The sequence below is a fragment of the Antedon bifida genome, chromosome 2 (genome assembly GCF_963402885.1).
Source record: "Antedon bifida chromosome 2, ecAntBifi1.1, whole genome shotgun sequence".
In the NCBI taxonomy this organism is placed as follows: domain Eukaryota; kingdom Metazoa; phylum Echinodermata; class Crinoidea; order Comatulida; family Antedonidae; genus Antedon; species Antedon bifida.
Genome location: NC_136227.1, coordinates 34,344,532 through 34,359,029, shown reverse-complemented (window position 1 = coordinate 34,359,029; position 14,498 = coordinate 34,344,532). Strand labels below are relative to the sequence as shown.

The 14,498-nt window shown below is 33.4% G+C and overlaps 1 protein-coding gene across 1 annotated transcript in view; it reads right to left on the bottom strand.

Moving 5' to 3' along the window:
• Nucleotides 1-2,798: 2,798 nt before the first annotated feature.
• The window catches only part of LOC144834825 (kelch-like protein 17), a 107,295-nt gene continuing 95,595 nt past the window's right edge, over nt 2,799-14,498 (bottom strand). Inside the window, exons 7-10 of the mRNA XM_078689780.1 lie at nt 14,085-14,229; nt 13,353-13,609; nt 6,312-6,567; nt 2,799-4,219 (exon numbers count right to left, since the gene is read on the bottom strand). Coding sequence (XP_078545906.1) covers nt 4,018-4,219; nt 6,312-6,567; nt 13,353-13,609; nt 14,085-14,229 — 860 coding nt within the window. The 3' untranslated portion in view covers nt 2,799-4,017. The remainder of the gene's footprint in view (nt 4,220-6,311; nt 6,568-13,352; nt 13,610-14,084; nt 14,230-14,498) is intronic.

The following is a 14,498-nucleotide window of genomic DNA, read 5'->3' as shown; positions in this document are numbered from 1 at the left end:
GTCTTCTTATTTCGTCTTCATTTTCATGTTGGGAGACAATACATCTTATATAATAATATAATATTCTGTATCTTTATTTAATCATATAACAACATACATTGCAGCATAACACGCGCTGAATTGTAGTAGTATTGTAATATTTTATTTTATTTATTTCAACAATATTTTATGAGGGTGGTCCATCCAGCATCAGCTGATTTTATTTTTTATTTCAACAATATTTTATGAGGGTGGTCCATCCAGCATCAGCTGATCATTAGGGACCCTCAAACAAACAGTAAATACAAAATAAACTATAAAAACACAAAATTAACAAAGATATAAAAAATAAATATATATATATAAATATATAAACAAATCAGGCAAAGAACATTAATTCTAAACCGCCCGGTGATATACTGAAATTTAATTAATTAATTTGAAACGATAAAGATGGGGATATACAGTATGCCAACAATGAAAGAAGGAAAAAAAGAAATAAAATCAGAGAGAGAGAAACAGGTGTTTTTTCAAAAGAGATTTAAAGGAGGAGAAATTGTAAGAGTTACGAATGCTTAAAGGTAGAGAATTAAAGAAAGAAGGAGCATTGAAACTAAAAGAAAGTTTAAAGATTTCAAGGTAAGGACGAGGGATAAGAAGATCTCCTTTAGTAATTTGCCTAGTGTTCATACGGCCGTTGGAAGTTACTTTAGTAACCTTAATCATTAAGGATCCTCAAACAATACACATTACTTAAACAGATGAATACAAAAAACAGACAATAAAAAACAATACAAAAAAACAGACAATAAAAAACAATACAAAAAACAGACAATAAAAAAGAATACAAAAAACAGACAATAAAAAAGAATACAAAAAACAGACAATAAAAAAGAATACAAAGGGAGAAAGAGCAAACGCTACAATAGGCCTACAATAATTTTAAACAGTTCCTTTCTCAAAGACCGTGTAATCATAGCGACCAATATTGAATTTCATATAGGCCTACCAGCAGTATTCATGTGAAATAATTCTAAAATCGAAGAGGATAGGGTTAAAATGTTCACTAAGCATGCTGGCAATTGTCTAAGTTTTTAGTACCTGATGCATGCATGCTTTCTGAAATGGTATATTGAATGAAAATAGAAAAATGTATTGTTTCGTTTTAAATAAACATCTTTTCATGCGTGGCGTCATTACACAACGTCTGGGGAGAACATATGTATGGTTTGTATTAACAATAGCCGAATCATGAACTCATAAACTTCTGATCAAACTACTGTATAAAGTTCACTTTTATTAGACAATGTTATTGTCAAATAAACGATTACCAATGCGTTCAGGTAATAAAATCTGTTACGCACACATCATATCCACTATATTTCTCAAGGCGCTTGTAGAAAAACTAATCTGTAAACGTAAAAACAACAAACCTAGACAAAACCCACCAAACTACATTCAGTTTACCAGCAATTTCTTGTGCATAGACCGGCTGCTACATACCTTACAGGTGTTCTCAGTTTATGTGAGCAATAGACAATTAAAAACCTAAGGTTAAATAATGTCAAAAGCATCTAAAAGCTCATATGTCTCTTTAGTGCACTCTTGAAAAATGTAAAGTTGATTTGCTAGCACGAATGTGAATTGATTAACTTATTCCAAAGACGAGGTTTATGGTGCTGCTGCAACAGAAAAAAGATTTCCACAAGTAGAAGTAACACCAGATTAAGCTAAGCCTTCGTGTGGACATGTACCACCAAATAAGCCGCAGCTCACCAAGGACCTTGGAAGTGATCAGCAGTGGACAAGTTTCTAAAAGATATGCCTGATCAAGTATTACAGACTATTCCATGGGTAAATTCTCCAACCGCTTACTCTTGATAAAGAAATGAAACAAATACATCGAAAGTCAACGAAAAGAAACAAATTTAATAAGTTATAATTTTTAACTTTTTAACTAATATTTAACGTGTTCGTGTAAACGACACGAATTTCGAACCACAGAAATCGCATTTTGAAAATAAGCCTATGGATGACAGGGAGCCAATTTAGTTCTTGCAGAACAGTCGAAATGTGATCAAATTTGATTGCTGTTTTTTGCAACATTTTGCATGCGTTTATGGCGCGCCAAGTGATAAAGCATCACTTAGAATAATAATCGCATTTTGTATTATATTTATAACACAATTATACTTGTAGTAGCATTCAGCGGACGGTTATTTACAATTTACCAACTTTTCATATCAATTAGAGGATTTTATTTGATTATAAATGTCACAAAAACATTAAACGTATCCCTCGAATAAGCACCGATCCCTCAAATGAACTCCGCCTCCCTACCTCCGCCCTACCAAACATTAAACACTATTAGGAATTCTACTACAAGTAGAATTGGGGAGGCGTTTATTTAAATAAATACCATCCTAATTGGTATAATTAATACATTATTTAGTTTAAACATCTTTTGAAACTAACTTCCGCGACAGAGTGGGCTGTTTCGGTCTAATATTAAGGGTAAAACGTTTTAGACGGCTTGCAACATGGGCAGAAGTATCCCAGGGTCCTAACGTGACCGTGATAGCCCACAGTTATTCCTGCCAGCTTACTAACAACTCGGCTATAGTGGTTTCACTCGATTTCAAAGAAAAGGTCTTATCAGTTCTCCCTATGTAATTTTATATACTATTCCCCACAATATACTCGGATGCTTTATGGCGTATTAATTTGATCTTTATTAATTTGCAGTATAATTTAGTGGCGTTAATAAAATTTGAAAAAAAAAAAACAGACAAGAGTACAAACAACTCATTAAATAAAAATTTTATAAATTTAAATTTATTTGTTTATTACATGGATGTAATATGCTAGTAGATAAGTACAAGAAGCAAGCACATTATTAAATAAATCACTGAAAATATTTAATAATAAATATTTATTAAATGGTCTGTTTCAAATCAACTGGATGAAATACTTGCCATTTCTTTACACTGTAATTGTGTGTATGTATATTATGTGTAGGCAAGAATGGCCTGTATGTACCACCAGAAAATCTAAAATTGTTTACTGAAAACCACATCTTAGAAATAAACCCCCTTTAGTGGTAATAGAATAATATAATTCTAACCATTAAAAAAGTCACTAAAATACATTACCTCTGATATAGTTATGGTACAACCCACCATTAAAAAAAAATCTTAGTTTTCTAGATCTAGAAAACTAAGATATCTTTAGTCTTAGTTTTCTAGATCTTAGTTTTCTAGACACCCATCATCGGATCTAGAAAACTAAGACCTAATATATCTTAGTTTTCTAGATCTAGAAAACTAAGATATCTTATGTCTTAGTTTTCTAGATCTTAGTTTTCTAGACACCCCATCATGATTGTATACAATATTGCTTCTCTATTTATTTTCTTCGGAAGCCTTTAGTGCACAATTTCTTAAGAACAGAGCATTATACAGTAAGTTTGGTTATAAAGCCATATATACATATTGCATTAAGAAATTACTATTTATTATTTTCTTCGGAAGCCCTTAGGGCACAATTTCTTAAGAACAGAGCATTATACAGTAAGTATAGTTATGAAGTCATTATATACATATTGCATTAAGAAATTACCATTTATTGAAAGCAAGGTAAACACAGTTTGACTTTTCGCACCAATTGAAATATTGCAGCTAAAATTTATTATTAAATTACTTAATTTGGTGCAGTAACATTTAAAGATATATTATATATTATTGTCACATAATAGTTATTCACTTTGACCAAAAACTGGATCTAAAAAAAATTATTTACCTGAAAAAAATGTAGTTTAAAGCAAAAAATACTGATAATAATAATTTTTTTTTTGGTTAAAATTAAACGTCTTTTTATAAGTGAAATAACTATTTATTTTTACAGTAAGTGAATAACTTTATTAAAACTGCAAATGGCCTATATAAAGTCGGATTTATTAATCTTCATTTTCCATGTTTTTGGGGGCCAATACATCTTGAAACTAGAAAAACATGTAACAGATTATATAAGGAATTGGATTTAGTCCATTTTGTTTTCTGTAAGTGGATATATCTGAGTGGCTGTGACTCCAACACTGCTTCTTCTAGAGCTCATACTGGTTAGAACCTTCCATCGCCTCGTCACTGGATTGTAGCGTTCGACACCGTTTAGGCTACTGCTACCGTCGTTGCCACCAATCACGTACAAATGACCTTTTAACGCCACAGCGTCGTGTGTGCTTCTAAAATAATATTAAAATTTATACATAATTAATAATTACAAAGGAGCAACACTATTCCCACTCTGTAATAATAACCACGTAATGTATTTCAACTCGATTAAACATGAAGCATCAGTGGAAGCTTTATGATAATGATGCTTGTCAGTGAAAAGAGGTAATTTATTTTTATCACATAATCAATTTTTGGAATTGACATATGTCATGCTGAAATATTTTAACTATTATGGACCAAAGTTTTTATTGGTTATCCGCACTTGTCACAATCTTTTTTTTTTTTTTTCTATCTTATTCTTCTTTCTTTCCCAGAATTTTGTCCGCAGCTTATCTCTAATTCTGGCCAACATAAGATTGTATAACTTTGTCATAAGATTGACCTGTAGCTGTAGATGTGCAGCCAAGCTTTTTGACGAAGTTACGCGCGATTTTATGAATTTCAATGATTGATCATAGATTAAAAACCAAAAGTCATTTTGTATTGAAACTTGGTGAAAATTTAAGTCATATCATGCGCAAACTTTCTATGGATTAAAAATGGCATGTTTCACAGAAAGTTACGTGCGCACACGCGTTTAAAATTTAAAAATGCGAAAAATCAACTTCTAATCAACTTTCTACGCGTTTCATGTCATTTTGAGCATTTCAAAAATTCCCACGCACGCGCAATTAATTTACGCGCGTGTGCGCATGTAGCCCAAAAATATAATCTTTTCGCATGATTTATGTTTTTCCAGCCTTTTCTAGTAATTTTACCAACTTTTAAACAATTTCGACTTAATATTACATCATACGAGCACGTGGAATTGGATAATTTGCGTGCGTTTTTGATGGAAAAGTTAAAAAAATCGTCAAAATTATGCCTTTTTTTAAACAGTCATAGTTTCTAAACTACATGGTAAAGTTTATTGTTATTACAAGTAGATGAGTTGTAGATATCAGATCATGCATCAATATGGCTAATTGAACATTGTGACGTCATCGTATGGTCACTCGAATATAAAATATAGCTCATCACATTTAATAGAGCGCATCTCTACTTATCCGTATTCCATTTCTCCCCATTTTTTATATTGTCTAGGTCAATCAATTATCTTTCGCATGATTTACCATTTTTAAAATTGTGATGACGCCATCATGTTCAAAAGCGTCAATTACTTTGGTCACTTATTTTCACCTATTCTGCACTGTATGTAGTACGTATACAGTATATAGTGTATACTCTATATACTTAGACGTGACACAAAATAGAGAGCACACTAACATTTTTTCAATGGCATAATCGTTTTTCTGTGCGCAATATTCTAACGTATGACGTGCACGTGGCGTTTGCGCTGCCGATAACCCGAACTCGTCAAAGTTACGAGTTCAAATCTAGTTTTCTCTTTGTATTGTGTGTTTGTATTGTTCACTTTTATTATCCCCATTTCCATTATAAACATCAATATACATTTCATGTATAACATCACCAAAATTATTAGTAAGACTCAATATCATAAGGCATTTAATGAAAATGCAGACAATCTTAAATTTATTATTTCGAGAAATCTATTCTCATCATCAGAACTATAATTAAAATATACACTTCATATCGCATACTATTATTATTTTAATTTACATAATTTTCTTTTGTATGTATGCTATAACATATGTTATGGTACCAGTAAATCTGTTTTGAAAGCAATTATAATAAATTAGTTTTAAATTCAGTAAATACAAATTAGGTTGATAATTGATTTGAACCATGTAATGAAAACCTTGAGCAATGCTAGTCAACTCTCCCAATACCAGACTCTCTGAAAACCAAAAACTCTCCCAGTACCAGACTCTCTGAAAACCAGAAACTCTCCCAATACCAGACTCTCTGAAAACCAGAAACTCTCCCAATACCAGACTCTCTGAAAACCAGAAACTCCCCCAATACCAGACTCTCTGAAAACCGGAAACTCTCCCAATACCAGACTTTTCTTGAACACCAAAAGGTCCCAAATCCATTGTTACCATTGAAAACACATTGTGAATACCAGACTTTCCAGAAAACCAGACATATTTGGCCAGCTCAAAGGTGTCCGGTATTGAGAGAGATGACTGTACTAACCTTCTTGTTGTCATCGGCGTCACAGGCTCCCACATGTTAATATCTTGGTTAAACCTCTCTGCGCTATTTAAACATGATGCACCATCATTGCCTCCCACAACATACAGAACATCTTCAACAACTGCAACTCCCATGCTACTTCTTCTGTTGTTCATGTTTTGAATTGCAAGCCATGTGTTAGTCACTGGACAGTACTTCTCAACACTGGATAAATGTGTGGAACCGTCATATCCACCAACTGCCCATAGAAAACCATCTTAAAAAGAAGAACATATGAGCTAGTTAGCCATTTAAGTACATCCTGTTCTACAGTGGCAAACTTAGTTAGCCATTAAGTACATCCTAGTCTACAGTGGCAAACCTAGTTATTCATTAAGTACATCCTAGTCTACACTGGCAAACCTAGTTATCCATTTAAGTACATCCTAGTCTACACTGGCAAACCTAGTTATACATTTAAGTATATCCTGGTCTACACGGCAAACCTAGTTATCTATTAAGTACATCATAGTCTACAGTGGCAAACCTAGTTAGCCATTAAGTACATCCTAGTCTACACTGGCAAACCTAGTTATTCATTAAGTACATTCTAGTCTAAACTGGCAAACCTAGTTAGCCATTAAGTACATCCTAGTCTACACTGGCAAACGTAGTTAGCCGTTAAGTACATCCTAGTCTACACTGGCAAACCTAGTTAGCCATTAAGTACATCCTAGTCTACACTGGCAAACCTAGTTAGCCATTAAGTACATAATAGTCTACAGTGGCAAACCTAGTTATCCATTGAAGTACATCATAGTCTACACTGCACTGGCAAACCTAGTTAGCCATTAAGTACATCCTAGTCGACACTGGCAAACCTAGTTAGCCATTTAAGTACATCCCAGTCTACACTGTTAAAACTAGTTAGCCATTAAGTACATCCTAGTCTACACTGTTAAAACTAGTTAGCCATTAAGTACATCCTAGTCTACACTGCACTGGCAAACCTAGTTATACATTAAGTATATCCTAGTCTACAGTGATACACCTAGTTATTCATTAAGTATATCTTAGTCTACACTGCACTGGCAAACCTAGTTATCCATTAAGTACATCTTAGTCTACACTGCACTGGCAAACCTAGTTAGCCATTTAGGTACATCCTAGTCTACAGTGGCAAACCCAGTTAGCCATTTAGGTACATCCTAGTCTACAATGGCAAACCTAGTTATCCATTAAGTACATCATAGTCTACAATGGCAAACTTGAGCAAATGTTGAGTTTGTCAAAAAGTGCTTTTAAAGTTTGCTAGTAGACTTGACAAACTAGAGTTGACAAACTTTGGCAAAATGCAAGAAAGCAACTTTGCAGAAGTCTACACTAGCAAACTTTAGTGAGCATTTCTCAGTTTGCAAACAAAAATTGGTATTATTGATATACATATGATATCCTGAATCATAAAATTAAAACATTTATTGTTGAACTGACTGCAGTTTTACATGCTTTAAAATGTACTGCATTAAACTGGTTGTTATGATAGTAACAATGTACAGGTTGTTATGATAGTAACAATGTACAGGTTGTTATGCTAGTATTACACAAAGGAATGTACTGTTATTATATGCCTCATAGTTATGTAGGTCTGTTTAAACAAAGGATATTATGCAATGCGTTATGCATGCATTATGATCACCATGCCTTTTTAAAACCCTTTGTAATAATGTCTAACTTTCTTTTAGCTTATTGCTTATTTTATTTTGTGTCTCCATTGAGATTCAGCTACTGATAACCACAGCATCGTCATTTTCAGTAATTTGCCTTTAGATTTATAAATTATAAATAATAAACAGGCACAGAACAAATTCTGAATCGGTGATGTACTGAAAATTAATTAATTTAGAAATGATGATGATGAGAAAGACAAAGTCGCTCAATTAACCAAGATTAAAACTTGGAACCTTCATTCAAATTGAAACATTTGGCCTTAACTTATGGGTTTTATGGGACACAATCATATATGAACATATTGATCACCACAAAAATCTATTCTGGGGTTTTCCCCAATCGTACAAGTGACAAAACACAACATTTTCATAATATCATTCTGCTCATGCTCAGAAACATATTTACATATGCAAATTTACTGTTATTTAAACGTGATTATCCAAAATCTACAAAAGTTTTTGACCTGTGAACTGTGGATTTTCACTTGCTAGATACAAATACTGTTTCACTTCTGTCTTATCTATAAATTAAATTTTGCAATACACATACAAATAGATAACTAGTGTAAAAATATCACACAAGCTGCTTTTGATTGAGTTAAAAAGTGATTATTACAACAAAAATATTTGTCATATTATAATGAAATGTAGTAGTAGAAGAATTTTTAATAGTACACAGAGCAGAAACAAACACATAATCACAAGCAAGTCTAATTTGACTCTTCTTTGTAATAATGTCTAACTTTGTATTAGCTTTTTGCATCTCCATTGAGGTCCAGCCACTGATATTCACAACATTGTCATTTTCTCAGTGCTTATTTTTAGAAACAAAATAGACAACAGAAGAAACACATACTCAAAAGCAAGTCTACAATAATTTCTGAAATCAATAAATGAATGAATCTTTCAACACCACCTGTAGCTGGGAGGCGAGGTATACAGTACCTCCCCGGATAAACTGAACGACGACAGCTGTTTTATTTCGCCACCATATCACATTTGCAAGCCTCTAAATGATGCATTGTTTGTCTAATAAATTGACATAATGTTATAACATTACATTGACACCTGTTTGATTTTCATGGTGATGCAAATGGCAGAGAATTCCAAAGTTTGGAGGTCACATGATATTCAAATGCAATGTCACCTGTTTATGGTACAGAATTGGTCTTATTTGGCCATATCACTACCATATTTGGGTACATCAAACTAGTTTGACAGTGTAGACAGAGCTTTACAAACAAGTTCAAAGAGTTGTGAACATGCAGTCAAAAAGTAGTGATTATGATTTAGTGCATTCAGTTGTAATTGTTGTATTGTAATCAATAGCATCCTAGACAAAAGGAAATTTGAAACCATATATTTTAGTAACATGATATTTCATGTTCTAATCAAATTAAACATTCTCTACAATGTGTCTGCTGATAGTAAGTTTAGATTTCTATGGGTCTGTTTCTGCTGCATAGCGCCGGATAAACCGATTATTTAAAAAATGCAATTGGTCCTGGTGGTTAATTCAAACGTTACTGCAGTATAGTTGACTCAAGGTCAGCAGCTCAAATAATCGTTATTTTGTGTTGCAGCTGAAAGTTTCCCAGCAATAACTGGTTAAATGACGTTCAAACACCGAATTGAATGGGTGTTTTTAACCGGTTATTTTGCGCTGCCCTTTAACCGGTTAGTACAAAATTGTCCTGTTTCTGCTCCCAAGAAATTGGAGTTAATTTATTCACACCGTTTTTAACTGGTTATTTTTATGCAGCAGAAACCTAAAGCTGTTTTTCCCATTAGTTTGTATCCAGGGTTCTCAGGACAGAACATAGTAATTAATACTACAGACATTTGGTACGGATGTAAAAATGATGATAAATACTACGGAAATACAAACTACGCAAACATATAATTTGGCAAAATGGAAACTTGCAGTAAAAAAACACACGAATGGAGATAAGACACACAACGGGGAAAAAATATTTATAAGAAAATTCGCACAAAGCAAGCAAATAAGTTGTAATAATAATAAAATTGTATATGGGCCTACTGTGAACCTACAAACTCAATAGCATACATATCAAGCAAACAATAACAAAGGGTTCATGTTACAAATTATTCAGTCGACAGTACATAGAAATAGTGCACTGACTGTGAAAAATTCACACCTCACTACATTACAATACATTGATAATTGTTTCAGCAAACATATACACCAGGCATTAACTGAACCTGAACTACATAAGGGTCTGTGCACTGGCAGGAATTGTGAAAAGAGTGGAATAGGTGAATCTGACCAAGGAACAAGAATTAACAAATTAATTAATACACATGAATATGACTATGTATACTTTTGGTATCAAACCATGGAGGTGAAACCACATGTAACAACTACAAAACACTAGAGTACTAAGCTCTGTCTACACTATCAAACTTTATGTGACAAAAAATGTGATGTGCCCATATATGCACTATATTAGCACTACTATATTTAGACATATCACTACCATATTTGGGCACATCACTACCATATTTGGGCACACTTTTTTTCAAACTAGTTTGATAGTGTAGACAAAGCGTAAGATGCATTTGTAGAAATAAAACAGACAATCAACTAGCTCAACATGCACATAGTCTGCTTCAGTATTACTGTCGTCGTTCGGGTTCTATTCTTATGTCTTGTCAGGACGCACACACCAGAAGTAACGACGATACAATAAAAAGATTGGTTGCAATTTGGTATTCTTTATTTATGAATATCCGTACTCAAGGTGAAGAACACAACAGCAATGAAACAAAAAACCACGGTAATCCTCCAATTTTGTTGTCAAATCTCACTTGTGCAAAACACTTAGAACAAAATAATATCAATCTAAAATTTGAAGTTTAACAGGTTTAATCAATCAGATGCATAAAGATAAATAACGGATGTTATTAATCTCAACTCAGTTATCGGCGCTCCAAAAACATGTGTCCTCCCGCAGTTGCGGGAACAGCCTCATTACACCGAACCATTATCAAAAATTATTACTCCTATAATCGTTTCTTAATTCTCACTATTACATTCAAAGTTTGTAATGTAAGGTATAACAACGTTGTATAAATGTATAAATCGTAATTTAACAACCAAGCTCTAAAATTGAACATCGTCAAATAACACTTAATTTTATGAACTATATTATTACACTGTTCTAGTTAAGTTTGAATAATTCAGTCTACGACATTACTATTATACTTTATAAAAGAAATAGTTAAGCAACAATTTGCGCAAACCAGTGTAACGGTGAATTTTACAGTTTTCACAAGGTTCATTTTAAAAAAGCATGTAGGATTTGGTTATGCATGTTGTGTATTTATGTATTTGCATTCTCAAGAATTCTTGGTGCATACGATTATCCAGTTGACTAGTTTCCATTGGCTACTCACTCGTACGCAGTTTTAATATTCATATTTCAGAATTTCAAAGACTCAACAACTAAGATGATGCGCATGCGCTATGTTACGTTTAGACAATGTGTACTTGGGTACATTGATGAAAGTTTCTGAAGGCTAGAAATGATTTTATATGCCTAGTAGTAGTCTGGTAAACATTTAATGGGATTTTTCCCAAGAACATGAAAACTCGTCTTGATATGATAGACTTCTCCGCAAATCAAACATTGAATGGATCATTTATTATGCGGAGATAACTTGATGTAATTCCCACCCAGACCCTGTCCTGTGTGGCTGTGTAGCCCTGTTGTGTGCCGGTGGTGGTATGAGGCCTACCTTATTGGTGTTTTATTTGGCAGGTCATACGTACAAGTTGAGTAGGCCTACGAAGGAGGCCTAGGCCAGGACTAAACAATTAACAAACAAAACAACTTGGCAACACGATTTTATATTTCAACAGTCGATTTCTATACGTGTTTCACAAGTCTGTATTTTCAGACAAAAATCGCACTCGAAATAAAAACAAATAAATAAAAAAAAAAGACAATAAATACAGACTTGGGGCAAGTCTGTTTACATGTGTGCATTTATGTACTTTTCAAGAGTACATTTAATTCATTACATGTTTGCATTTAACTAATAAAATTGTACAGTAGTATTAAAAATAACCTGACTAACTCAAAATGTCAAGAAATCTATCGTTTTTTATTTAAAAAAAAAGTTAGATTACACATGAAGGCTAAATTTTATTTTCATTAGCATCTCTTGACACAATGATTTCCATGCTGCTAATGAACAATTTGTGACTCTGAATTGAATAATACCACATTTTGTAGCCTACTGAATCTAAGACATTAATGTGCACATTCACTGTATGGTATCCGCATCTTGGAATGTAAGATGATCCTTGAATTCATGTACTTATGTGCATGTGTTACTGCAGTGCTAGGCACATGATAGGCCCACTAGCATGTTTAGGGAAATCCCCTGTTGTGCTTAGAAAAACAATGCATTTGATTATTGTTTAATGTGTGCATTATGCATCTGCAAGAGTGCATCATTTAGTATTCTATCGACTTCAACATCTTGTGCATGACTAGGGACACAGACAGCAGCTGTTTATCAATCAATGTATGGCTATGTTAAATTTAGTTATTAATTATAAATAATTTGACCTCTACATACCACTGTTAGCCTCATTGTTTTCAATAATGTATGTGTTTTCACTTTACCTATGTTTTTTCATGTTTTTTTTAAGGCGAAAATAAAACTATATGAACCTACACATACCAACAGAAAACAGGACCGTAATCATCTTAGTGTTTTGCCGTTGTCGTGTGCGGACTGTTTATCCATCAATGTATGGCTTTGTTAAATTTAGTTATTAATTATAAATAATTTGACCTCTAACATACCACTGTTAGCCTCATTGTTTTCAATAATGTATGTGTTTTCACTTTACCTATGTTCTTTCATGTTTTTTTAAATGTGAAAATAAAATTTATATGAACCTATTGCGATAATACAAACTTGTTGGTATTGTGAGCGGTGTACCTCATAAAATACATTGTGGAACGCACACATAGTATACTATATTAAGTAGCAATTAGAATGGTGTCTAGACTTTAAAAGAGCGCTAATCTAGATGTGTTATAGAGGGCGGCATACAGCAGTCATTGTGTGATTTGTGCTTGATTTTCAAACTTGTTTTTAAAAGACAAAATAACTGTACTTATATTTATAAGCATTATATATTATAGTCTTACATTTAGAAAGGATCATGATGGAAAGGAGTTTAGGAAGACAGCGTGAAAGGAAGAATGAGTACCAGAAAAAAAAAAAAAAAAAAAAAAATGAGTACCAGGAGCAGGTTAATTGAGGGAGGATGGTTAAAGCAGAAACCACAACTTACCTAAAACTGCAACTTTAACGTATCTTCTTCGGGTTGCCATAGCAGCAACTGAGGTCCACGTATTCGTCAACGGGTCATACCTTTCAGCACTGTTTAAACATGAAGCACCATCGTAACCACCAATCGCGTACAGAAGACCATTAAGAACAGCGACACCAAGACAGCTCCTACGGGTTCCCATCGACGAACATTCTGTCCACGTGTTAAGTTTTGGGTTGTAACACTCCACAACAGACAGATCCCCGGAGCCATCATACCTACAGTAGTAGGAAACAGGAGTTTTGAAGAAATGAACTAGCTAGCCCAAACACAGTGTATGATGATTTAGAAAACGCATTTCATACAAAATTATTGCATTCATCCAAATAAAGTAAGTATCTATTTGCTAGTCATCTAATTATGAAAGCAATGTTAGTTAAATATGTTTATTTTGAATATTACTAAAAGGTCAGTTAACAGTCAAATCTCTCAATAATTTCTGAAAAAAACACTTTTCTTGAGGTCCAAAAGGTCCCAAATTCATTTTTAAAAACAGATTCCAACCAGATTTTCCATACATACTAGGCCATCTGTCTGGTGATATTGAGAGAGGTGACTGTACAGTAGTAGTAGTACAATACATTAGCTATGGCCTATGTTTATGATTAAATTAGAGATAGAAATACAATGCAATTGACCACTGCTAAATGTTTATTGATGAACACACGACTTTAAAGTTTATCCTACACTTACCCACCAACAGCATAAATACAACGATTAACAGCGGCCACGCCCAGCCTGGCTCTACGTACGTTCATCGGTGCGATACTGAACCATGAGTCATTACGCGGATCAAAACATTCACACTCGTTGTGAATAGCAAAGAGACTACCGCCCCCTATCATAAAGAAATAGTCTAGAATGAGTTTGCTTTGTCTCAAAATCCAGAATCCAAAAGATCAAAATTCCATCAGATCAGACATTTTGTAATGTCTTTGGGAGTCTCATTTGAGGTAAATCAAGGTACGAGTTCTGGGTAAGTTTTACTTATATTTTCAATATTCAACGTACTGTGCATCTTAATAACAGCACATTATGGAGTCAAAATAAATGAAATGCTATTTATCAGGAAAAAATGTTTTTCGAGACAAAAAATTTTTCTCAGAA